The sequence below is a fragment of the Tyto alba genome, unplaced genomic scaffold (genome assembly GCF_018691265.1).
Source record: "Tyto alba isolate M040663 unplaced genomic scaffold, T.alba_DEE_v4.0 Super-Scaffold_5, whole genome shotgun sequence".
Taxonomy (NCBI): Eukaryota; Metazoa; Chordata; class Aves; order Strigiformes; family Tytonidae; genus Tyto; species Tyto alba.
The window spans coordinates 6,694,985-6,722,386 of record NW_024881326.1 but is presented as its reverse complement, the minus strand read 5'-3'; the positions used below and the strand labels follow the sequence as shown (position 1 = coordinate 6,722,386).

Below are 27,402 nucleotides of genomic sequence, written 5' to 3'. Positions count from 1 at the left end.
GGATACATATGCAGCTAAGCTAAATAGTAAAAACAAATTTAAAATTCAAAATTATAGAATCATTTTTAAATGAAAGGAAATTTCTGCCTAAACTTCAGTCTTAAGGGATGCCCAGAAGGATTGTGGGGTCTTCTACCTAGTTCTTAAACAATACACATGCAAGGGTGAAGAGAGTGAAATCAAATATATAGATCATTCACCAGTGTGCAAGCATTGATCAGAACCTTTGTGCCATGCAAAATATGATAACTGCATTTACATTGCAGAAAAGTCAAATAGAGTCCATTTATGCTACACAGTATAATCTATTTCATTGATCTAAGGTGCTTTACACTGGGTGAGGATTTGATCCAGTATATTTTGAAAAGCAACACTAAGAACTGTGGGACTACAAACACCAGATAGATGGGTGCCTGAATCAGCTACACTGTGAAGTCTGCTTTCAAACTTACTGAAAGTCATGGTTGTATATACAACACAGAGCTTCGTCATCAAAAGTAAGATGCTCTAGCAACATCATGGGTTAGACAAAGTCCCCAAAAATTAGACATTTAGTGACAGCAGTGATCTTACCTTCATGTTAGTGCTTGAGTGCTTATGAGGACACAACAATACTCAAAACAGGATTACAGCAGTTTAAAAGTTCAAGAGCAGTTTTAAGGTAAGCTGATACTAAAATAACATTTAACAGATGATAATAAATAAATACCTCTTTTCCTGCAAATCAGGTCTGTGGACTCCTTGGGGCTCATGGGCTACTTCTGAAGAGTCTGCAAAAGATAATTAAGAAGAGTAAATCTACAGTCAGTCGACAAAGTCAATTTTGCTGTATGTCCTTATATAGCAAACTGAAGTTGACTGACAATAGATTTACTGCAGATCTACTGGAAAATGCTTACAACTCTTCAAATTGATATAAGGTGAGAATTGCTATTACAAAACCCTTCTGTAATAGTCTTTTAGGTTCTTATTCCTTCTATTGTGCTGAAAGAGCAAGCAAATGGGCAGTCAGTTTTATATTGCAATAATCAAGATCCAGCACAATTGCTACAAGGTGTGACTTATAAAGCCAAATAACTTTTAATTAGGAATGGAAATTTCATAAAGCATGAGAACACTTCTGTTAATGTTGGCTATATTGTTAATATCAGATCTTTTCAAACAAGCCACTGGGTTTCTGAAGGATTTGCTTGTCTCCCAATCACTGCAGATTATCAGAACCACACTGTTATTCACATCAGTGTAAGTGTACAACTGTAGTCATCTTTGTACTCTCAGCTAATCCCACTGAAATCAATAAAACAAATCATTTTAGGTAAAATTCATCCCTGTGCAGATGGACAATGCAAGTCCTTCACAATATGACAAAATATGATTTAAAGACTGTGTATTAGATCTTTTAGTATACAGGGATCAAAATCTCCAGCCTGTGGGTTAGACTGGTATGTTGCAATATCTCTCTCTTCCTATGATTTTTTATATTGCCTTCTCAGATGCTGGACTGTTCTGTAAATTCCCTATATTGACAGTTTGCTAGCATCCTTGGTGTTTTCCTTCCATTTATTGTCTTGTTAAACCTTGAGATGCTGTTGGAATTGGATGCTAGGTTTGGTAGGTCTGTAAGTGAGAGGAAGAAAAAGGTCTTAAAGTAACAGAGCTGTTCATTCTTACCACGTGTGCTATATGTGCCTCTTTCTTCAAAGGAAATGCTCTCTTTTCATGGGAATTTGCACAGGGAAATCATTTCATATTCAAGGTGACGTTTCTTGAGTAGTGACAAAGCAAGAGAGAGACCAACAGTTCACAAACAGTATATTCCCCAGGACTAGGGGAGACACAGCTTGAAGCTCCTTTTTTGTCTAATGTCCCTCCCATATTAACTAATACCTTATTTATATGAATTGAATGAATTCTATAAAAAAGAGAGTTGATTCCACACCCTAGTGCTGCAAAGGCTCACTCCAGAAGTAAAACAGGTTCTCCGAAATTAGCAGAGAACAAAATGTCAGTTTTCTGCATAAGTCTTAAAACTACCAGACTGCTGGCTTAGGGGAGGGTAGGAATCCCTGTCTGATCAAGTGGAACAGACCAAATCTGAAATCCTTAAAATTTCAGTGAAAAATGTAAATTCTTTTTGTCTAAACATCCATTTCTAAGAATCTATGTGCTGTTTTCCAAAGAAATTTTCATTAAAAGACGCTACTGCAGATTTGAACTGAGTAAGGTGAGTTATGGTAATATACAAACACACATTGGGAGGAAAATAGACTTTTGATTGGCAGTCATCTGAAGTGATTATTCACTACTTAGAGCTAAAAGAGACTGTCTTTAAGAAGAATATATTTCAGTAATTACATAGAGAAATTAAATATTCTGTGGTCAGATCTTGCACAGTTGAAGTGGTTATGAACTGGACATAACTCCCAAGTTTGCCTGAAAACTGTATTCATAGATATAAAACAAAAAGAGAGCGAGAATTCACTTTATTAACAGTATACAGAGGTTACAATTAACTTTAAAATTTGATTTACTGTTTTCTAAATAATAAATATAGATGAGCACAGCAAAAGTACAGGTTTAAATAAGAATTTCAGGGCTGTGTTATGCCAGCAGTGCCTACTGTACAGTTAATCAGAAAGCAGAAGGTTATATAAATTGTCTCTGACATTATGGGGCTATAATAACACTACATTTCCACCAGCCCCATAGCTCTTAGAAGAATTAGAAGTATGTATCTTGAAGATACCACAAACCCAAGAAAAATTAAGACATTTGTACATGTTGACTGTTTCCACATTTGTGTCTTAGTTGTGCAATTGTAATATATATAGGTTATTACTGCAACAGTTCACGTTCAGTTCTGATAAAAGTTGCTGCATGAATTTGCTTCTGCTACCTAAAGTTGAATCAGACTTCGGTAATGGAGTAATGGACTTTTATTTATCAACAGATTTCTTCTTTGACCCCGTTCCTATACAAATCTTGATCATCCTTCCATGTACCAGAACATATTCCTATGTGCCAGACCATATTATTCTGCCAGGATGTATTGGGTAAAATCCTAGCTCTGATGATAGGGCTAATAAACCTACCATACATTTCTGTGGTTCCAGGATTTCACCTGGTAACTGTTCTTAGAAAAAATGAGTAACAACAAATCAATGATTCAGGTAGTCTCCTATCCTGTCTCTAATGCTGACCAGTACAAAAACTTCAGGCAATGTTAGACATACTGTAAACTCTCACTATGCTTAAGAATAGGTCTTTTTTGAGGCATCCAGGAAATACTGTTTTCAATGAATTTTGAATATTAATCTCAACACCTTTTTATTAGTTGGCCTCATGCATTTATTCTAAAATTTGAAACTTTTAAAAACAATTAAAGATGCCAGCAATACTGTAGAGAAGACAGCTTTATAGATTAGCTATAAACTGCGTAGCAGAATATTTCTGTTAAACTGTCTCGTCTGCTGCCTTTTAATTTCATTTTATGTCTCTGTTATTGCATGGCAATGAAAGGTAAACAGGAGACCTTCTATAGTTTGTTCTATGCCTCCTCATAATATAATCAAATATTAGATAGGTGTCCTTTTGACCTGTTTTCCAAAATGCAAGAAGCTTTAACATCTGTATTCATTTTCCCTCTTTTGACACTGTACTTTCCCCTTGACTCCTTCTATCTGTAGTTTCATCTTCTCCCTGAATCCCTTTTCATCTTTGCTTCTCTGCGTCCCTACTATCACTCTATCTGTTAACTGTCTATTGTATAATTAATCAGTTTAGCTAATCAAAATGATGATATTAAGATAAAGTTCAGTTAATTGTGTGTCCTTTGTTTTTATGAAGAAATAACTAGTTTAAAACAAACAAACAAAAAAAAAGGATGTAAGACACAATTGGTAATACACTTATTGGCAATTATAATCTCATTTGTTTGGTATCGGGAGAAGCACAATGATTTCTAGAAACTTGCTGCATGAGCTTCTCTCTTGCAATTAGAAATAGGAGTAACAGAAGTGATAAATTCAGCTTAGTGCAATTAGGATGAAGCTTGAGCCACAGAATCTTGGTGTAGATTTTGCCATGACTATGCTAACACTATGGGTTTAGCCTAGTAACATCAGAAAGCTTGTTGAGAATGCTGTGTCCCAAATTCCATTGCATTTTTCTAATCCACTATTAGACATTACAACGAGAACACATTAGCTAATTATAAATCATTACCTCCTCCTGCTCAGGTAGATAGTACTCAGAATCCCCTAGTGTCCCAGAACACTATAAATCATCTAAACACGAAGCTCTTATTATCCTGCATAATCTTGGTTGTATTTAGTTAGGGATGATTTGGGAAAGCATCTGGTATGACCTCAGTTACCATGGAACTCATTAACTCAAGTCACTGAGCATCCCTAGCAAAATACATAAACTATTTGCATGGCATTAATATTCACATAAAGCCAACTAATCTCCTATCGTTTTGTCCTAGGACACGGTGGGTTCGCTGTAAGAAAGATGAACTGAGATGTGGTCTCTTTGGGTGTCTCCAAAATCTGTATGGAACAGCTGCAGTACAATTTGTATCTGCAAATAGTACCATGAGACTAATTACCTAAGCAAAAAAACAAAGTGTGTATTGAAAATGCTAATAATAATAATAACAACAACAACAACATGTATATTAGGGGCTTCAGGAGGAAAAATGTGGGTGATAATGAAAATTTATATGTGTCTTAGCACAGCTATATCTTGGATTATAACAAGACTCTCCATTTTGAGATGAGGCTGTAAAGCACCATTTTATTTGAGATGAGGTACCCACCCTGCCGACTGTGTATGAAAACAAGATACTGATACATGCCATCTTCATCCATGGCTATTTTATCTCTTCTCTTGTTTTAATATCTGTACTGTTAAACTTTATTTCTTTCCTAATTTTTTCGGTACCTCATCAGCTGGCAGGTGGCAGTCAGCCTGGAATACACAGCTGCAGGGATGGAGAGAACTTTGTGAAAGCAAGTGAGCAGGAAGAATGTAGGGCCACTAGGAAAGGACACCAAAAAAAGAGGACAGCAGGACTTTGTGGAGAATGTGTCACAAATGGGCTGGAGGTTGGTAAAATGGGGAAGGAGAAGTAGTTTGCAACCAGAAAGAGAAATTATTTGCCTATACAAACATGCTTTTCACAACTACCTTGAATGTCTAAACTTCACATACCTGTCTGTAGCTTTCAGATCTGCTACGTTTACCAAAGGACATTTGAGAGGACAGTGCTGCTCTACAGTGAAGGTGGCTCATGATCTTAATTCTGGGTCTGAAACTTTCTGCCTAGGTGAGTTGGGCCAGTTGCTTTCCTTGATTTTTAAGTTTTTATATCTGTAAGAGAAGAATACAATCATGCTTCATGGGGATGTTTACAGGAACTCATATGTAATATTTTCAGAGTGCTTTGAGCTTGAGGAGTGCTATAGAGTTGTAATTTAAGCTGAGAGGGCAACTGAGCACCATGATGCCATTTACTCCCCCTTCCCCTTCAGGAATGGGAAAAAAAAATATAAATTAAAAGGCTCAGGAATCGAGATAAGGACAGGGAGGGATGACTCACCCATTACAGTTATGGGCAAGAGACAGACTCCTTAGGGAAAGAAAAAAAGAACATCACTTTAATTCAAACACTAACAACAACACTTAAAAAACAGAGTAGGACAGTGAGAAGTATAACCGCATCTTAAAAACACCTCCCCCCACCACTCCCTTTTTCTCAAGTTCAGTTTTGTTCCTGATTTCCCTACCTCCTCCCCGCCAGCAGTGCAGGAGGAAGGGAATAGTGGTTACGGCCAGTCCAACTCTTCTTCCTCCTCAAGGCAGGGAGCACTCCTTGCATTCTTCCTCTACTCCACATGGCTCCTCTCTCACAGAAGACAGTCCTCCATGAACTTTCTCCAGTCATTCCCATGGGCTGCGGCCATTTCCGAGCGGCTCCAACGTGAGTCACCCCCGCGTGTTGCAGTCCTCCCAGCACCGAACTGCAACAGCAGGGGCTCCTTCTCCCCTCAGAGTCCTGGCCTCCTGTAAGTGCAGACGCCTGCTCCGGTGTGGGCTCCTCCACAGGCTTCAGGTCGGCCTCCGTGCCGCGCACCTCCGTGGTGGCAGGCGGGGCAGCCCTGCTGTCTCACCACAGGATACCAGGGGGGGTCTCTGCTCTGGCATACCTCCCCAGTTTCCTTCTCCTTCTTTCCACTGACCTCAGTGTCCTCCTCATAACTCCTCCTCACAAGTACCCCCACCTAAGGTTCCCCTTCTTAAATGTGTTATCACAGAGGTGCAGCCACCATCACTAATTGGCTCAGCCTTGGCCAGAGGCAGCTCCAACTTGGAGCCAGGGGAGCTTTTGAGAAGCTTCTCACAGGGGGCCACCGCTGTAGCTCCCTTCCCTACTACACACAAACCCAGCACATATAAAGATGGACTTTATAGCCCACCTATCCATACAGATAACTATTTATTTAAATAGAGAGATAGTGTGACAACTGCCATCTCAATTAAATGGGGAACATTACCAGCCACCCTGCAGCCTGATCCCTGGAATGGACTCCCATCTTCTGGGCGTGATTCTCATAAAGGAACACACAACATGTAGCAACTAATGCATGCACCTAGGAGTGAGTAGGACTCACATATATAATGTTAAAGGCTCCTGCATCATTAATATGATGCCCTATTCTTTGTGCCTGTGCACAACCTGTGCCTTTGGATTCCTTCAAGAGTAGTGGTTTGAATCTCTGATGTTATTCATTAGCATGTGTGCAGTACTTTGCCACTGTCTTACATCTTGACTACTTACATGAAGCTACATCCAGTGGCACCAGTTCACTATTTTGCAAATGCAAAGCCAACTGCTTCTGATATTACCCCTAACTCAACTGAACGTAGACTCAAAGAACAGGAGAGTCAGATACAGAAAGAAAAAGAAATCAGGGGATGACCAAGGGAAAGTGACCTGCTGAAATGACAGGAACAGTTAAGTGAAGAACAATCTTCCCTCTGAGATGGACTATGTGACCTGATATCTCTTTTCTGTCTCCATTTTGCACAGTTTTGTGAGCCTCAAAGCAGCAAAAAGAGCTGCAGGATCCATGTAGCCAGGTGTCAAGGAGACGGGTGCAAGATCATCCCCAGAGAACCAAGGTTCCAGCAGAAGCACGGTAGGTCCCCATGGATGTGCAGGCCAGGGGCGCACCGAGCCCAGTGCTCAGCCACGGGGCGGGTAGCAGCGGGCGCGCAGGGTGTCCAACACCCGCCATCCGGCTCCCCTGCGGCCAGGCCACGCTTTGTGCTCTGCGCTGGGGCAACGCAGCATCCGACAGAGGTGTTCTTTTTCCAGCAGAAGGGATGAAACAGGGAGACTTGATTGGATTTCCTTCCTTTAGAGGAGATTGGGAAGGACCTAATATTCCCCGGTGCGGGATAAACTCGTCCTTGTCTTTCTTCACTTCACGGCACTGTGGGCGGATGCATGCCGGAGCCTCCCCCCTCAGGCGTTAAGAACCGGAGGAGGGCTGGGGGAGAACTCGGGCCGCTCTGGGGAAGCGCACCGGCCCTTCGCGCTCCTCGCCGGCTGCCCCGTGGCCATTTCCCACCCTCCCCGCGGCAGCCCCCACGCTCCGGCCTCCCCTCTCCCCTCAGGCGGGGCCGCGGGCGCTGCGCGGGCCCTCGTCCCCCTCAGCCGCCGACCTCCGCCCGCCGAGGGGCAGGCCCGGCGGCTCCCGCCTGCCCCAGCCCTCACGGGGCCTCTCGCCCCCCGGCGCGGAGGCGCCTGTCAGCACCCGCCCTTCCCCGGCAGGGACCCCCGCCGCATCCCGCCCCCCCCCCCATCATCCTCCTCCTTCTCCTCCTCCTCTCCCGGCTCCGGCTCGGCTGCCCGCCCTTCCCCCGCCCGCAGACAGGCGCAGGCACCGCGCTCACACACGCACTCACACACACGCCGAGGCGATGCGGCTTTAAAGGGGCCAGCTGCAGCCCGGGGGCCGGCCCACGCGAGGCCGGGGAGCGCCCGCCGACCGCAGCCCCGAGCGCCGCCGCCGCCGCCGGGAGACGCCAGCGCCGGGGCTGGGCGGGCCGAGCCGAGCGGAGCGGAGCGGCTGCCAGCCCGCCTCACGCCAAGTTTGATCGATAACCCCCTCCCGGCCCGGGCGGAGCAGCCTCACCGGCTCCGCTACCCACCATCTTTGGGGGAAGTCCCTGCGCTGGGGGGGGGGGGGGGCTGCTGGAGACGGGGGGAGAAAGGCAACCTCGCAGCCAATGAGCCCTCCCAGGCTGGGGTGAAGACGAGAGGAGAGGGATTTGGAGAAGGAAAAAAAAAAAAAAAAAAAAGGAGGGGGGAAGAAAAGAGAGGGACCATCAACCCCACTACCTCCGCCAGCATCGCTACCACCATTGACACCGCTCCGAGTCTCCAGTTGCGCCCATGCCTGTGCCGCCAGTTTCGTTTTAGGGACTGAACCGCAGGGGCTGAAGAAAATGGGGCAGAGCGCGCCCCGGACCCTCCTGCTGCTGCTGGCGGGGCTGCTGGGGGAGGCTCTGGCAGGGTTCCCCAACACCATCAGTATAGGTAAGCGGCACCGCGACCTGCTCCTTCCCCCGCCGGCCGCGGGGAAGTTGTGCGGGGGGCGGCCCCGGGGGGCTCGCTCGGCTCCGGCCCCGCTCCGGCTCCTTCCCGCCGCGCTGCCGGGGGGTGCTGGGGGGTGCCGGGCTGCTGCGCTGCCCCTTCGCCCCAGCGCCGGGGTGGGGGGGGGAAGCTGGGGGGGGGGGGGGCGGCGCGGCCGCGGATTTCGGTCCGGGCTCCTGCGGAATCGCGCCCCGAGGCAGCGCATCCCGTGCGGCGGATAACGGGAGGGAGCACCGGCGGGAAGCAGTAACGACGCGCCCGAAACCTGGGGCCGCAGGAGCCGTAAGGCTGAGGGCGTGCGAGTGAAACTTGGGTTTTTTCCCTGCTTTTCCCCTGGAGCAGCGCTCAGCTGTGCGTCTCCTCCACCAGCCCGTTTAGAACCGCACGTTTGCCACGCCGCACGCCACCCGCGTCCTTAGCAAGTAACTCCACGTTATTCGGGTAGTCTGGAGATAATTTTGGAGCCAGAGTCCCGCAAGTTAGACTTTGAAATCTGTGTGTGGGCATCCGTGTGTAAGTGGCCTGGTTTTCAGGGTGCACCTGCAGCTCCCAGTGACTCCGGATCGCTCGGGGGGCACCTGGGTGTGATGTGTGGCTTTTAAAAGCCTAACTTTGGACTTAGAGTATGTATTTCATGTACACACTCTGTCAGAATTACGTGCTCAGGCACAGCCTGCTCCTGTTCATTCTTCACTGAGACGTGCAGTATGCAAATGTAACTTACTGCCACTGTTTCTCCTCAAAATTAATCCTCGAATACCCTTTTCCTTTTTATCTCTCTCTTTTTTTTTTTTTTTTTTTTTTTTTTCATCCTAGGTGGACTTTTCATGAGGAACACTGTTCAGGAGCACAGTGCATTTCGATTTGCTGTGCAGTTATACAACACAAACCAAAATACCACAGAAAAGCCCTTCCATTTGAACTATCATGTAGATCATTTGGACTCTTCCAACAGTTTTTCAGTGACAAATGCTTGTAAGTAAATATGTACTTTTTTAAAAAATATCTATGTTATCCATCCTTACATTCAATTTCTTCCTGGTAGCCTAGATTTCTTGTTCATACAATATCGTGCAACAAACATGTGTACTGACATGAGGTTTAGTAGATTTCCAGCATTATATGGTTGAATGGTACCTTAGGGAAAGTTCTCTCACCAGTTCTTTTTACCCCTTTAGTTTTGTTTTCCAGAAAAACAAGCATGTTATATAGCAGCACTGTGTAGCTGTGACCAGTGAGTTGCCGCTGAAGTAACATCCCTTCTCTGTTGAGGCTACAACATGGTCATGTGAAACAGCATAATGTGCAAATAATACCATGTAGGAATAAAACAGAAACAGCTGTTTACAAGTGACCATAAGGGGACAAAGCTAGAGGGGCTTACTTGCCTCCTCTGCCCTGAAATACTGGGTTGTTTTCTTACAGTGAAAGTCCTGTTAAAAGCTGAGGAGACTATAAACTGACAAATACTGTTAGAGCTGCAGGAGGAGAAAATGGAATCAGAATGCTTAGCGTTATGAGAAATAGCTCTGCACAAGCAGTGCATACGTATCATTTGAGCCTTTATTAGCAGAAGAAGCAAAATAGAACTTTGAGTAGTGTTAATGTGGTGTTAAAATGCGAAATCTGTTTCTGAAAGACTGGTGCGTGTTCTGCATTTTAAAAAGCATTCCTTAACCAATAGTAGTTCCTGAATATTTCTTTTACTCAGGTGTCCAAATTCAGTTTTAAACAGTTTTTATTGTAAACATTTGAAAATTAATGGAGTCTTCTTGTGAGGTAGTTGCATGCGCTTTGCAGTATACAGAAATATGTCTGTACATGATCTAAAGAATCTCTGAATGCAGAGTACTAACTTTGTATTATGAACAGGAATCCTGTTCATATACTCCGAGTATAAAATGTTCAAAGAGGAAGCATTGTACTAAAATAATGAAGTAACGTAGTACAGAAAACTAGCATCTCTTACTTTAAAAAAATTTTGTGTTTTGAATATAATTTTTTTTAAATTTTTTGTTTGTTGAGGATAGAATAGTTCTTATTTTCCTGTCCCACACTCTATAATTGGACGTGTGGACAAGTAGTATTTTATTCTTCTAGGATTTCAGGTATTTTCTGAGAAAGTTGATGGCTAGAAAATATACAATAAGGAAATATTTGGACAAATTTTGGATTGATATTCTGACATATCCCCCATGTGACTGCTTCATGCTAGTGCAGCATTACACTTTTTAAAGGTCTTTGGATTAGGACCTTTAAAACTTTTGCAGGGAGGTTAATTATACAATATCCAATAAAAATATTTGATAAAGTGGGAAAAAATGGTAAATAAAAGCATGTCTGTACTTTGTATCTTATTTTACTACTTCTACTCAGACTCAACAGCTCTTACAACAAACATCAGACTATTAATCCTTAATCAGTGTAATCCCTTCAAAAGGCTGTATCTCCAACATAATTTCCCAAATATCAATTATATGGATTTAAACTAAATACAATAAACTGCTTGGGTGATTAATTATTAATTGTTTTTTAGAAGTTCTACCAACACTTCTTCACAGATCCCACCAACACAGGTGAACCAGACGCTCATTCAGAGGCAGTCAATGTATTATTTAGTCAATGTACTTCTCGTCTTCTGACATCTAATGGGTTTTGTCATTGCTTAGTGAAAGCTGTGGCAATTTCAGTAAGATGGGATGGTTTTCTGTAGTATAGGGCTGCATGTTCCAACACACATATTACCAGTGTAGTAAAACTGGGAAAACTTAAATCTCTGGAAAAACCATAGACCAGTGAATATCAACCTACAGTAACCTATTTAAAAATAGAAGATGTGAAAAAAGAAACAGAAGAAAGAAAATGAAAAGGTGACCTTGTCCATAGCTATGTCAAGCATCTGGTAATACTGTTGGTAGGAAAAGAATACAGTGAGTCCAACTCTCAGGAGCTCAAAGTGAAAAAAAAAAAAAAAATAGAAGAATGGTTGCTCTTTTTGGATCTGGAAGCAATTATCTATGAAAGCCAGAATGCTCATACATATCGATGCGTTAGGATGAACTAATAGCTCCTCACACTACCTGGCTAACATGTAAAACATTCTGGCCTAAGTACCCTTAATCACATCGTCACTTCCCAGTGGCGTGGCAGATAATTTCAGGGTGCTGCCGTATCTATGCAGGAATTCTCTCCACAACATTTTTACTTCTCTTGGAGATAAGCATAAATTGTCTCCAGTGCTGTCACACAGCCGTTTGATCAATATTTGCAATTGGCAGGGATCCATAAGAGAGAAACCTGCAGTGACTCTGACTGTCTTCGCTGGAGAGGGAGACTGTGACTGACTTTGTGGTGGGATAGGTAAAGGAACCGAAGGGAAATCAGAGGAAGTAGCATGCATAGCTTGATCCTAGTGCCTGTACTAGTCAGTATCCATAACATAATACTTTTCATTCTCCTTTGCTTTGATTTATATGATAGTGACTGTAGTAAGTGTCCATGTGTGCAGGAATTGAGGTGGTGGGCTCCGCTCAGGAGAGACTTATGTTCTTACTGTAGAGCTGCACATCCCACTTGGTGCAATCTGGTGCATTCCAGAGGCAGGAGAAAAAAAATCTCTTATGAAGTATCCTCATGAGCCAGAGATAAAAAGCCCAACTCTGGTAGGGCTGATTTGGCAATATCCCAACATGGGAACAAACTTGTTCAGAAGCAAAAGAAAATTCCTGCCCTAAGCCCCTCCCTCTCATTACTTTTTCAGTTAAATGATGCGTAATCCAATTGATGTACATGTATTCCCTGCTTCACTGCCAGCACCAAGCCCCTCTCTGTATATTTAATTTACACATATTCATATGGTATTCATCCACTCTGTATTTTTCTGCCCACCTATTTATTTAGCTGTGTGATATCTTAACAGAGAGTAAATGCAAACACAGATGAAAATTTCAGTGTATTTAAAGGTAAACTGAAGTTTATCATTTGGCTCTGGGGAGATTTATTACATCTTTTAAAATATGCAGCTTTTTGCCATCAGAAAAAATAGAAGGGAAAAAAGTTAACTTGACCTGTGAATGCATAAAATCAAGTAAAACATGCATGTTATATTTTCTTCAAAAAATGCTCATGTAGGGAGTGAGCTGGCTTTTTTAGAATAATATGAATATAGCAACTCAAATGTATAAATTCATCACTGAAGCATCTTTTATGCTTTTCTTATAACCTCTGATGAAGGATGTTAGTATTAGTGTTGAATTATGCGTACAGTTCTGTAGATCATATTCCCTAGAAATAACCCGCGTATGTCTTTCTGCTCTGCACTTGTAGTGCACTATACTAACACTGCTCTAGCCTCTGCAGTGTCAGCTCATTAGCACACAGATCTCATATTCCCTCTCTGCACTGTCATTGCAAAAAATTGCTGTTGTACACCTTTACAGCCAACAAATGTGCACTTGCGTTGTGCACAATTTTCAGGAAATATTTAGAAAAGTAAACTCAACCTCATACGTAGTCCCCATGGAATTTCTCAAAAGAAAGCATTAGTTTTCATTAAAATCTGTTGATCATGTAATGATAGTGGTATGGTGCGTATGGGTGAAAAGGGGCTGTGATTGCAGAATCTAATTAATCTACAGGCAGATTCTGTCTCCCAGCTAAACCTAGCCTATCAGCTGCAAATTCTTGTCCCGTTATTTTTTCTGAGTCATTTCTCATATATCTTCTGAACTGCGAAGGCTTTTTGTATTTTACCAAATGTTGATGTGTAGTGTTTTTTCTACAGGCACTCATTTTTTAAGAGACCAAAAATAGAGGGAAGATACAATGACAGTCTTACGTTAAGTTGTTAAAATCCTGTAAGTGATTGTATGGGCACTTTCCTGACAGGGTCTGATTTCAGACTTTCTTAGAAAATTTTTATTTAGCATCCTTGCAGTCCATGTGTTTAATGTTTAAAATTCAGCTTGGAAGATTTTAATGGAAAAAGTGTCTGTTTGTTGTTGTGAGAATGTTGCAGAAAACAAGACCACAGGGCTAGTAGCAGACAGTTTTTCCTGTTTAACTGTATTACTCCCTTTCCCAAAGCACAGGTGCGTGTATATATGCTCACATGCATACTCATTCACACACGTACCCACGCGCGCACACACACACACTTTTTCCTTAGGTGCTGCTCAGCATTTCTTTTTGCCAGTGGGCAGATAATTTGCTTCCCTTGCATCTGTGTACTCTTCGGCCAGCTGGCAAAGGACACTGATGCTGAAAGTGGTCAGCTCCCTTCTGCCAAAAGCATAAGCATGTCTCGCTGAAAGTCTTGCCAAGTGTGGGCTGTGTACTGGTGGTTTTGTGTGAGTAGAGACCACAGGGTAGATGCCTCACTCTCCTCATAAGAAATGCGCTGTGGTTTCTCCCAGCATTCTGTGGTAAAACACCTGGAAATGTGATTTCTACACAACTCTACTCATTACAGATCCCTGAAAGTGCCTTTTATGCTGTGGAACGTGCTCAAGTGTTGTGTGTTACTGCTGTGTGACACACAAAAAAAATCAACTGGCTTTGGTTTAGGGGTCAGAGCTTTTGCAATATTGGACTAGGGAGAAAGGTAAAAGGTGTGTTCCAGCTAAAGTTTGTTTCCACTTCATGACAGAGCAGATGATTTGTCATTAATCTGAATATGATCTCAGTGTTAGCAGAAGGAACCATACTGCTTTCAAGTATATTTTATTATTTCTTAAATTAATTTTAAAATATGATGACCGTCCTTTCTCTCCTCTGCTGCATACGTAGCATTTACATACTGTTTCGATACTAGGGTTGCATTTAACTCACACTGTAGAGATGTAGAAAAAATCTTATATGAATGGACACTTTTTTGAGAAACTCTGAATTCACCAAATGAATGAAGAGTAAAACACAATGAAGAGCGCCATTTACTTGTTCAGTTTCGGAAAGTTTTTGTGCAGATGCAGAGATATAACACTGGGCGTGGAGGACCCATAAGACTGTTGGCATGGGTTGGAGAGCTACTGATTAACTACACATTCCAATAGAATGTGTAACAGCTGTAGTTTATCTCTGGGAGGAAATGGAGATGCCATGATGGGAAACAAGCATGTGACAGTAGCTTTTAAGAACAACAAAAAAACCACAGTTTTGTTGAAAGCTGACTTGGGAGCTTGTCCAAAAGCCACAGAAAACAGTGGGTTTCTTTCCTCTGGGTTCACTGTGTTCAGTGTCTGGGAGGTGGGAGGCCGTCCTACTGCAAGTGTAGGACTGTTATGCAAGAAGGTGTGAAATGAGGGAGCTGATGTATCTTCAATGGTTCTTTGTTGTCACAATCCAGTGATTTAACATTTTTCCATTTAAAGTACATATTTTGTCATTACCAGTTTTGGAGTGCTAATTTTGATTTAGTTAGGCATCCTTAAAATGTTTTAGAATATGTTATTTTTAAAGTAGCAACAGTTTGGTTTCATAATTCAGTTTCAAACCAAGCCAAACCATATAATTGAAAACTCGCGTTCTTTTATTTTGAGAGAGATGTTTATGTTGAATTTGTATTTGGCATTTAAGTTACAGCCTAAGATCTGTACTTTTTATGCTGCTGTAAGGTGTAGATTACTGAAAGACCATGGCCCCTTTTCTAAGGGAGCTCATAAGGCAGCCTAAAAACTCTGTACCTATCGTCATGAGGTTTGCTGTACAGGGGCTTGTACCTCAAATAGAACAATGTGGCAATCTAAAAATAGTAATATAAAAATGATTGATCAGATTCTGTCAAACTGTGTGATGATCACTGCAGTGAAGCAATTTCCAGATTTCATCCATGGGGATTCTTTTTCTTCTAAATGTGTATGTGTTGCGTTTCCCATCAGAGGCAGAGGCATGCTTCCTTCCGTTATATCATCTGCTTTATATTACTGTTGATCTTCAGAATATCAAACGCCCTAGAAGCCCCAAACTTGAAATCATCTTGGAGTTTTTCATGTGCAGTCATCTGATGAAGACTCCAAAGTAGATACTCACGTTTGGCTGTTTGTAGTTGTTGCGGTGTGGACATTAATAACTATCACAGAGCTTCGCAGTACGTACTCTGGCCTGACTGTATCGGCGAGTTTGGAGATATTTCTGTAGCACCAGAAATGCAGAGTTCATTTATCAGCTCATAGATATATGTGAAAAATTCAAAGGCAGTGCATGCCTTTTTAGTTGATCTCACCAAGATGTAATTATTAGGGGTAAAACTATCATACATACACAGATCAGGAGAGAAACGGGTGATAAGGTTTCTCTGTAAAGAGGAAGAGTGAATGTAGGAACAAGTTATGTCAGTGTATCTACCTAGCAGTCATTCCTGCATATCCTCCTCATGATGTCTGAGGCACTGAATCTGTTCTATCATCTTAACTGCTTCTAAAATAGCGAGTGGCAACGTGCAGCCCTCACACATACACTGCACAGAACCCTTATGCATGAGGATCAACCTGCAGGGACACTGCACTGCGGATAACTTGCCCAGGCACTTGTAAAAAGGGTGAATTGCTCTCCTAGAATTGGATAATAGCCCATGTGAGCACTCCTCCGTTGGAATGGAGCGACCTATCTGATCACTTGTATGTAATTATTTTGCTAGAGTATTTGGATATTTCAGACATGCTGAAAGGTGTGGGGGGGTTGTTTTGGTTTGTTTTTGTTTGTTTGTTTGTTGGTTTTGTTTTTTTGTTTTTTTCAAACACAATTTATAATATGTTCACTTTCAGACCACTTGTAAGTTATACAATTGCCTTTGGATGCTTGGTCCTGCCCTTGTGTTGTTGTTTATTCAAATGTGATGTTTGAAATCAATATGATATGCAGGTATCTCGGAAAGGTATATCCACTCTGTGTTGCTATATAGTCCATTCATTCTTACTTCATTCCATGTATACTTCATTATTTTCACACCTCTTTTTCCTAAAGTGATGTGTGTAATGGTGCTGACTTCACTATCAGTAGTTCTGTCACATGCAAACATCAAGCATTTGGGCCCAGCCTATGTGGTAAAGGGACTGAACTTGAGAAAATTGTGCGGTCTTATGATGGCTCTTAGCATGATATGGAGTAAGTCAATTTGTACTTTTGTTAGCACAGTTTTGCTCTCTCTTATACAAGGGTAATACAATTTATCTGTTTCAGACAGATATTGCAGGGCTGTTTGCAGTGGAAAACCTGGAGAGCTTTGGCTAACAGTGACTTTCATTGTATTGATCACTTCTTTCACTTCCCTTCCTAAACAAACAAACCAAAAAAAAATACCCAAACCAAAACCCAAAAAGCAAAAAAGACCCACCAAAACCCAGCTTACTCTTCATGCTTCTGTAAAATGAACTGAAATTAGCATTTACTAATTTGCTGTCGTTGCCAGAAGATGTACATTCCTACTGATGGACCTAGGAGAGCACATCGCAGCTGTACAGCAAGCAGGTCTATCACTTGACAAGGGGGAAGTTTTTGGCTCTTTACCTGAAACAACAAAGCTGTTGGAAAGAAAGTTTAATACTGGAAAGTTCTTTGTCTCCTATACACCCTGGATCTTTGTTTTAAGTATGGCCCATACTTCCACAGCAGAGCATGTGCCCAATTCTTGCCTACCTGACCTACACTCAGACTGCTTATTTGAGTGATGGGAGAAAGAACCATCTTTGCTAGAAGCAGTGTTGCCTGTTGATTTCTCCCTGTGAGCTCTGCAGAACGTGCTGTAATCGGTACCTCACAGCTACCAGCCTTTCCAAGAGATGTGTGGCAGTGCATTTCAGGGGTTGGTGCCTTCCATGATTTTGTTTTCCATTTCAGAGAACTTAGTCTGAGGTAGGTATTGCAGCCCATTTAGTGAGCATGCATCAGGTCTTCTGAATCACAGGGTTGCTGCATCATGACACACATCCTGACTGGTCTTTGTACCCTGCTGTGTATGCTAAATTCCTTAAAATTCTTTGGTGGTGGTTGTTGTTTTTGTTTGTGGTTTCATTCTGAGGGGAAGGTGCAGGGGGAGAGATGGCTTGGGGAGAAATAGTATTTGATAAGTTTTTCAGGTGATGAATTTTCCATAGCCTCTCTACAGGAGAACATGGTAAGACATTGGCTTTTACTGATTACGAGGGTTGTTTTAGTCTTGGGCTTTACCACTTGTGTCACCAGTTAATGAGCAGTTAGATGAGGGCTAATTAGTGTCCATTGATTTGCAAAGGACTGACCCAGGGTGTAACCCTGCATTGAATTGAAACAGTTAGAGGGATTATAAATTGTCTAGCAAGTTTAATGTACTCAACCATCTTACTCCAAGGTGTTTGTGAAGTGGTCAGGTAGCATCTCTGAAGTGGCTTCACTACTGTCGTGGAGTATGTCAAAAGGAGTTGGACCTAAGGAAATGCTGAATGAGCGAGCAGTCAGCATAGTATCTGCTATCCTACTTCGAATTTCCTTTTTGAAACAGTGCTTTTTGTGCCTATTCACTTCTTGATGAATATAAAATAATAATAAAGAGAAAAAAATGTACATGGTTGTCTTATGCCAACTAAACCTGTCTGTTTCCTATTTAAGCCATGTCAGCTGAGTGGTTCTCATGTCTAATGGTAGTTTTCATATATTTATACTGAATGCCTAAGCCAGCACAGACCAAGTTCCTCCATGGCACCATTATCCCACTGCTGTTCTGGGCGTCCCAGAAATGGATTGTATATCCCAGAACATCATGATGCATGACTTCAGAAACACATATGATTGGAAGTGATGGGAGCTGTGTAGCTTGCTAATCTTTCATTTCAGATGTAGTTCCAAAAAGGTTTTAAAGATTAGATTGGGGTCAACTAGAAAACTAGAGAATTAAAAGCTTTTAAAGTAGTTTCAGAAATCAAAAAAATTGACTTGGTTTCAGTTGAAGCCAAATGTTTTGTTTTGGATATAATGATTTCTGGGTTTTGTACGTTTTTTTTTTTTTCTTGACTGAAACAATTTGGTGAAGCCTATCTGAGTTAGCAAGATACCTCTGCAGACATGGATCTGCCTTTTTCAATGTAAAAGCACCTGTTCTGTCCAATTTTTATAATGACATATAGATGATGGATGTGAAAAAAAAATTGTGTGTGTTTTGGAAGAAAGTGTCTGCTTTTTTCAGGGTGTATAGTTCAAGTTGCTTGTGATGGATTTTATGGATAGACAATTTTTGTCAGTTAAAGTATGTATAGCATGTCTTTCCACACCATCTACAGGCAATTTACTTTATTACCTGGCGAGGCAGCAAGATAAGCCCAAAATTGATCAAAATGAGACCAGTTAAACTTCCTGAATTTTCCACTAGTCCAGGTTGGTTCTCCAAGTGCAGAAGGTGCCTTGTTTAGAGCATGTATCAGTATAGCTTTACTACATACAGAACGTCGTAAATGTAGTGATGGTTTCTACAACCATAATGTCCTGTTTCGAAGACGTGCATTCATATGCATCAGTTGTGCTTCACTGCCAGTTGTTTTGTGCTATATAACACAAAAAGAAATTGCAAGCAGTGATACTTAGTTGTGCATATCTGCAATGACCACTGGGACCTAAATGCTTTAGTGCTTCATTGTTCTACACTAACAGAAAGAAAAAAGTGGTTTTTACCTCATTAGATAAATAGAGGCATCCAGGATACATAATGGAGTCATCCTCTGATCTGATTTACACCAGGGTAAATTTGGGGAGTTTGAAGGAGTGAAGCCAGTAAAGGGTAAAACCAGCGTGATCCATCATGGGGTATTCCTGGCTTTAAGCCTCTGGGTAAGTGGGGGATGTGGGTCCAGGACAGCCAACAGATTCTTTGAGGGAGGCTCAGAGCATCTTAGTCAACAGCTCACCTCTCCTCCAGGACTACCCAGGTTGTCCAGGCTCTTGACTTCAACAGCTAACTGAATACACCCTTGTGTAGCTTTGCACATATTTCCTGTTAGACCTTTGTAAAATTTAACAAAATGTTCACGTTCCACAGTAATAAGTGTCCCTTTATAAAAGATGCTGGGTATCTCAGAAGTATCTGTAATAGACTGTGTAGAGCAGAATCTGCCAAGGAAAGATTTTGTTTTTCAGTTGAAACAAAATAGTGTAAATCAAATAGTCTCCAGTGGAAATTGCTGACCTTGCTTTTAGCAGGTGTCACACCATCTCTACTTACAGATTTTCTTTTTTTTTTTTTCCCCCTTTCCCCCATATATGTATTTTTGTAGCTGTGGCTTTCAGTACTTTTCTCTCTCTCTGCATCAGTTTATGGATTTGCAGTTCTTGTATGAATAGAGTCTGTGTAACATTAACGACCATAGACTCTTCTGTGAAATTTAACTCATTGTGTCTCTTATGTGCTTGCATAAATAGTGATAGCCCTAACTTGAAAACATGACACCTTTTTCTGAGTCACTCAAGAGGTAATTCAAGAACAATCTCTGGAAAAACAGGGTCTTTTGACTGAAGCATAAAGCTAACATTTTAACCTATTTTAATCTGTAAAAACACTGTTATTTTTCATGAATAGTGAACCTATTGTGGGTAGTGATGCTGCTAACTCCTGCATCCTGGTCAGGTTCCAGCTTGGATCATTATCAACGTAAATCAGTTATTCTTCTGGAAGCTTTATTCAGATAAATTATCTGCACTTCCTGTCTTAAATTCTTATTGTGTTGTTCTGCAGTGCTAGCCCCTGTTTCACATAAGATGCATTTGAGATTTGAGGCAATCTCTGCATACGCTGGAGGACACAATTTGATATTAAAGTATATTTTCCTTGTGGACTTTTCTGAAAAGATTCTATGCTTCCTTGGTAACGTCTGGAGATTCCATGCGTTAATAGGAATTGTTTTGTTAATTGATTCCAGAATCCACTGCTCTGGAATAGTCTGCCTTAATCAGGATCTTCACATGAATTTAAAAATGGCATCTTTCTGGACAAAATTTCAAGCAGGGTTAATATGATTCCTCCTTTCTACTATGCGGTCACTAAAAATGCTTATATTAGCCCTATGTATTTCTTGTGTGTGCTGGGTTGAATTCAATCTATTGCAGCATTCTCTGTAGGGGGATTAAAATCTTCTTGGAAATAACTTAATCAAAATCGATTATTAATTGTGTTTTCAAGAAGCCTGGGTGAACCAGTCTGTGAAAGATGAATCTATCATTTCAGTTTCTCAGAAATTCAGCTGTGTAGTTCAGTGTATGTGGAGTACACTTGCACGAAGTATTGGAAAGCTCCAAAACCAGGAGACCTTCTGCAAAATGAGTGTGGGAAGGGCCTCAGCAGTTTAAGATTCTACCCTGTTATCCTGCCTGCCTCATTCCTGGATGAAAGATGCTATAGAAGTGTAACACATTAAGATCAAACCTCCTGGATAATCAGGTCTGTGGCTTTGTTCTGCATGACAGAGAGGGGCCTGCAGTTCAGACGTTGCTGCCTGCCTTCTCTGCTGAGCCTTCCAGCAAAAGGGTCAATTAGTGCCAACTGCAGGAGTGCAGCTCCGTTACAAAGGCCTGAGTCCACTTAGAACTGTTCATTTAAGCTCTTATTATGGACTTTAGGTTAATAGTGGTGTATGCTGCTACCTAATAATTTACCTGAAACTGAGAGACTTTATTTTACCCGTTTAGCCATCCTCCTACCCAGTTCGTTTGGGGTGTTTTTTTGTGACCGAGTCCAACTTTAAATCTCTGAGAAAAGTGTATCATGTTGTGCTATGATGATTATAGTTCAAGTGTGTAGAGATTGATTGTCAATATAGCATAAAAAGTAGTAACTTTAAAATATTGATGATCAAAGCAATAAAGATCCACAGCTTGATAAATTCACCCATTCTTAAAAGCTGGCTTATCTCTATGAATGACCTGCAGACAGTTTTACTTTAACAATATAATCAAGGCTTTCATTTTAAAACAGCCACTGACTTTCTGTTTGCAAATGCAACTTCCCCAGTGCAGCCTGTCTCATTTCTCGGAAGTGTAGAGGCACCGACTGGGTTGTGAGCTTTCCCTGTGTGCCCACTGGAAAGTGAGTGTTCTCTTTCTGAAGAAGTTGGTCCATTAATCTTTTGACTATTTGTCATTATGGTAGAAACATCCCAGTGAAATGCTTTCTTGGTGCGGCTGAGTGTGCTGCTTGTCCTTCATGTTACACTAGCAATGAGCTTATAAATTGGATAATGCTACAACTTGAAGTTTATTTTAATTGCCAGGACATAAATTTTCTGAGCAACAGGCTTTAGGAATGAAAAGTGGTAGTTTATGGCTATAGATGGAACAATCTGACTTTTTAAACTTGGTCCAGCAGCAGTTTGGTTACCTGGATGTATGGACATACACTGTTGCTTCCTGCTCAGTAGTCTATTCAGAGGGCTTGAGCATTTCTGCAGAGTTCATCTGATGGAGTTTCTCAGGAGCATTACACTCTGTGTGATGGAGCTGAGGTGATGGCTTTGGCTCCCATTCTTGGTATCCGCAAGAAAGAAATTGTTGCAGTCCGGGGGTGTATTGAGCTCTCTGCAGTGATGTCTCATGGCAGCACAAATCCAGCCTGGAAGCAGATGAGTGCCAACCTCTAGGCCCTTGGGAGAACTGATCATTCCTCTGTTTTCCCTAAAGCACAGGCCAGGCATCTTGTGATTCCTAACCAGTAAAACAGGGTAGAAAACCTAATAATAATTCCCAATGGTGAGGAGATTTTCCTGCAGGACCTGTGTTCAGAGCCTCAGGGCCAGTGACCCACGGATCTGGAGGCTTGCAGGCTGGGAAGCAGTGGTGTTGCTGTGCTAGCCCATAGCCCAGAAAGGCTGCCAGGGAGAGACAGTCACTTCGACCACAGAAATCGGATCTGTTTTCACTTCAGGGCTTTGGAAGTTTTCTTTGGGATCTGTACTCCACAGAGATGTGTTTTTTCCCTTTAGTCAGCTGTCTTTTTTCCTTTTCCTCTGTTCTCTGTTCTTACCTTGATTTGACAGATAGAAGCAGATAGACCAGAATTTAAAAAAAAAAAAAAAAAAGAAAAAAAAAGAGCTATTTCACTTCCCAGAGACAGCGAACAGGCCTGTGAATGGCACCTTCTGTTCCCTGTCTGCCTGGGTTCACCTCGCACCCATCAGACTCAGCGTTAGTCTCATTCACATTGAGCTGTTAGGTTTGTTTCACTCTCAAAAAACTCATTTGAGTTTTCACTCATTTGAGTTTTCACTCATTTGAGAGTTCACTCTCAGAAAAACTCAGAAATTCTTCTGAGAGTGGGCAAGTTTCACACTGAAGTAGTTAAAAATCCCAAACTTGCTCATGTTTCCTCAGAAGTGACATTAGTTATTCCCAGGGTGGGTTTGCTCAGATCACTGGAGCTGTCTCTGAATCCCATTTGATTTTTGAGTTGGTTACAAATCCTTGAAATCGTGTGAGTTCCTTCCAGAGCTGGAACTGCTTTAACACTGGAGGGATCCTGGTGCTTTCTGTGGAGTCTGTATGTAAATACAGTAACTGGATAAATGAAAAACCAACAGCATAATTTTTCTGCATTTCTTTAGTTTCTTAAATCCTGCCATGCCTTTCGCACTGATATGAGACTTCTGTAGCTCTTGGTGCTGAACCCCCTAAAACAAATGAGGGAGATTAGTATTATTTATAGATAACCACCGAGATCATTCATTCCTCTCAAGCTGTTTATTTTTGGGCAGCCCAGTGAAACTGATGAAATTGCCAGTTGTCTGAAATGCTACTGCTAGTTGTTTGAATGAACGGTATTGATTATAGTTACAGGACTATTCATCTCAGACTGGCACGCATACAATACATGTATTATAAAAATGCTGTCTCTGTTGACAGCTGGGTTATGAAATGATACACTGAATTTTATGTCCTTATAGGCAGTGTTTACATAGACTTCTCTTAATCCTAATGCAAAAGTACTAAAAGTTACTTGGAGGAATACAGCATGGAGTATCAGACTGAAGAGTATTATAGTAACTTTGTTAGAAACAACCAGTTAACAAATTTATGTTGAAATGAGCTGACACAATGAAACCCCAATGGGTGCTAAGTGGTCTAAACAATCTTCTGCTGTGGAGGTGGAGAAAATTTTATTTTATTAAACGAGTAAAGGATTTCTTAGAAGAGGCAAATACAAAAGAGACCATTTAAATCTACTCTATTACCACAGGGGGTTTTTTAAATCAAAGAAAACCTTAAGGCAAGCCCTGTTTGCAGTGCATACAGTAGTAGTCTTCTGGCTCCATAGCAAATACCTTAATCTTTCTGATTTTTTTATTTAAAAAAAAAATGCAGTGATCATGTTCATCTACACTTGCCCTCAAAAGTTTTCCATCCTTCATTCTGTCGCTTACTTAATGGTCTGCATCCCAGTTGCCTGGGTTGCTCCATCACATCTCTTCTTGCTGTGGGATTCACTGGAGGGAAGCTCAGCAGATGGCCCTTTGGCTGCAGCTTCTGTCCCTTCACTGGAACAATCTGTTGTTCTAACTCAAAATGGGTTAGAATAAACCCCAAAAGTTGAAATAAAAGTCCCTCTCAAATTTTAGAGGATGTGATCTTTTGTTGATGCATTGCTGTATATTTGAAGGATTCATATTTTGAAAAACTATGATCATTAAATAAAGATTAAATAGATTTTTAAGTACTGTGCTTGAAAATTTCTATTGTCTTGCTCTGTAGTCACGAGTGATCAAAAATAGATTAAAGTGCTGAGAGCATTTTTTTTTTAAGTTTTACTAATGCTTACTTGTTTGCATCTGAAATAGCACCACTGTCTCCAGTAGCTGCCCTGAGACCTGACCTTTCCCCATATTTACCTGAACTAATTGGTATGCTGAACATAACTTCAGTGGTACACAGTGGTGACAGATGTAACTGTAGAATGCTTGGGTATGTTTTAACATATATTTGCAACTTTAGCAAATTTGTTAAATTACTGCATTTAGGGTTTCATAAAATACATAGTCCAGGTCACAGCTGGAGTAGATTGATTTAGGATGCCTGATGTAAGGAGGCAGATTAATATCACCATGATTCTTAAAATGGTATTTAACAGTTCTTGTTGGTATATAGAAATCTTTACAAATTTGTGTGTTGTTCCATTGCCAAAGAATCATATTCTTCAGCTTGAGTTACCTATATTAGCTTTGAAATGGAATATTTTTTATCATAATTTCCATTTCCCATGGCATAAATTATCAATTTCCTGAGTAGGAAAATATTTTATCATGTTTCTTTCTTCATAGCCTGAGATATTTCTTTATCAATAAGTAATACATTTGTAACCACGAGAAAGCTTCATTTAAGCATCTCTTGTTGTTTGTTTTTCAGGTTTTAGCAAGCCACTTTTTATCTGTCTGCTTCCTTCTGCTCAACACTTCTCCTTTCTTTTCCTTTGTATCAGTCTCTGCAATGAAGCTGTTTCAATACAACCACACTAATTGATGGTGGTTTATTTTTAAATTCTTTCTCTAAAAAATTAATCTCCTGTTATGAGACAGGATTTTTACATGCTCATCCTCTATGTAAGTGGATGAGTTAGCGGAATAAATATCCTACGTGTTTATGGGAGAACAGGCACCCCCGCCTCCGTGCCATCGGTGTAAAGAGATGGATTCTGTTGATAATTTGTGCAGTGGCTGACAAGATACAGTAGCAAGGATAAAACACTAGCTACCGCACTTGGTGAAATTTAGGGGTCTCCTCAGCTGTGAATGGCTCTCCTTAATTGTTACCACAGCCTCCCCTGCTGAAATGATGCATCAGAGCAGCACAAGCTGAGGAGTTGTGATGGCTGAACTTGCTCCTGCTGCTCATGAACCAGAGATACTGTAAATGCAAACAGTAGGTGCTCCCCATATCTCTAATTAAAGCATAGATACAAGTTTGACTATTCAGCTGCAGTATCGAGTTACTCAAAAAGCTAACTTGGGCATTGAAGAGCAGGTATTTTTGCTTGATATACTCAATACCTTTGCTTTTCCGGCTTCCTTGGCAGAAGGGACAGCTTGAAGGTAGAAAAAATGTACAGTGGTGAATCTCTTTTTTTTCTTTTTCTATTTTTTTTTTTTTTAATTATGGAAAAATTGATATTTTGTACTGTTCACCTCAGAGTAAAGAGGAAAACTTCCTGGGAATGCTAAGGAAAGATGGCCTTCCCTAGAGGGTATTTTCTTATTCTTCTGTGGAGCTGCAATATGACCGATTCTGTTCTGCTTGTCTTTTAAAGATACAAGATCAATTATGATAATAAGGATTACGTGTGATGGTTATCAGGACTCTTAAGAAAATGGCAGAGGAGGAAATAGGGGAGGTCAATATTGTCACTGGAGAGGATGCTTGTATATGGCTTGTAGCTAGAAGTGTTTATATATATTATTCAATATTCTGTGCACTTCTCTGTAAATACATTAACAGTTTGTTGGAGAACTCAGATGTTGAAATTGGACACTCTAATGTCCAAACTTGCCTTTCAACAGTCTGCTAATCTGTAGAAAAAGCTGGGTGGATGTCCTAATTCAGGCCTCTACTTTGTTCTTAATTAGTAGCAATATCCATTGCAAGAGCCAGTGTGTAGTCTCCACCATGATCTTCCATTAGATGTCAGTCAGATCTCTGCTTCTGGGTGGTTTTTTGTCTCTCAAGAGAGAGAGAACATGTAGGCTTGCTTAGCTTAACTGGTTATTTTTCAGATCTGGTTAATCACAAGCGCAAGTTCTTCACCTGAACAATCTTTCCAGGGTCATCTATTCAAGTAGCTTTTGCTAGCTTTAGGCATAATTTAACTTTTTAAACACAGAAACCCTGATTATACTGTTTTAGAGGAAGAACCCTTACCTTCTAAATCATGTTTTCTCTCGTGGTTGATTTTCCTCATTTTTAAAAATGTTGATTTTTAATATTTTTTTTTTCTTTTGAATGAAACTTGGAGTTTTTTTAATTCTTTTCCATTGCAATTGCATCATGGATTAAATGCACATCTCCTGTTTGTGCAGACAATATCTGCTTATATCAAGAGCGTAAATTTTAAAGTTATATGTACAGCAGCATCATTGTGTAATATTACTGTAATCAGTAATGTTTCTTAATAAGCTTCACAACAATACTATTGCTTGATTTCTGAGAAGGGTCTCACGAAGGTGAGTTAAGTTTTATGAAGTAAGATGAATTTCTCACTTGCTCCCTCTGGTTTCCCAAAACTGATATTCAGAAATAAATCTTTTAGGACAAGAATTTAATTATCTTGCATTTCCCACATCATTGGCTCTAATTAACTGACTGTGCCTTGGATTCTGTCCCTCATTTGGGAAGTCTGAATGGACTCTGTAGATACAAGAGTTTTATAAAGAAACTTCAGAATGCGTCTTGTCAGAGGACTACAGTTCTGTACAGCATGATTAGTTTCACTTATTGGGTTGACCCAGGACATTTATTCTGATTAGCTGGAGGCATGAAAATCCTATATACTGTATTTATTTACATTTGTTTGAACCATTCTTCTGATAAAAGAAAATATTTTTATTGTGGTAGTTTGATGGTTTCTCTTTATTCCCTAGTAATATACTCCGTGTTATGTTTTTATTCAAAGTTAATTGTGTGATAGCAGGATATTTTTTATTTGAGAATAGTTTTGGGGGCTGGGAGGGAGGAAGGAGAGAACCAAGTGAAGGGAAGCCACAGCTTAGGAAAGGATCCAGAGCCAAGAGAGTTAAATTGCGCTTCTT

General features: G+C 40.9%; 1 protein-coding gene and 2 long non-coding RNA genes across 6 annotated transcripts in view; 2 read left to right on the top strand and 1 right to left on the bottom strand.

The window, feature by feature from the left end:
- LOC116962416 overlaps positions 1–7,824 on the top strand; it is a 516,730-nt gene extending 508,906 nt beyond the window's left edge. The window contains exons 5-6 of the long non-coding RNA XR_004407583.2: positions 5,225–5,329; positions 7,094–7,824. This is a non-coding gene — a long non-coding RNA (uncharacterized LOC116962416). The remainder of the gene's footprint in view (positions 1–5,224; positions 5,330–7,093) is intronic.
- On the bottom strand, positions 709–8,052 carry LOC122154827. Its single transcript, XR_006166918.1, has 3 exons — positions 7,975–8,052; positions 5,215–5,373; positions 709–770 (listed from the first exon to the last, which is right to left on the bottom strand). It is a non-coding gene; the product is annotated as an uncharacterized LOC122154827 (long non-coding RNA).
- A 236-nt stretch (positions 8,053–8,288) lies between these two features.
- The window catches only part of GRIA3 (glutamate ionotropic receptor AMPA type subunit 3), a 154,445-nt gene continuing 135,331 nt past the window's right edge, over positions 8,289–27,402 (top strand). For 2 of the 4 annotated variants that reach the window (XR_006166917.1, XM_032996078.2), the window contains exons 1-2: positions 8,290–8,608; positions 9,482–9,640. Coding sequence is in view for 3 of the 4 variants with exons in the window: in XM_032996078.2 (XP_032851969.2) it covers positions 8,518–8,608; positions 9,482–9,640 (250 nt within the window). In the remaining variant the exon portion in view is untranslated. Of the gene's footprint in view, positions 8,609–9,481; positions 9,641–27,402 lie in introns of all 4 variants that reach the window. The other 2 variants (XM_032996077.2, XM_042807052.1) reach the window with 2 other exon arrangements.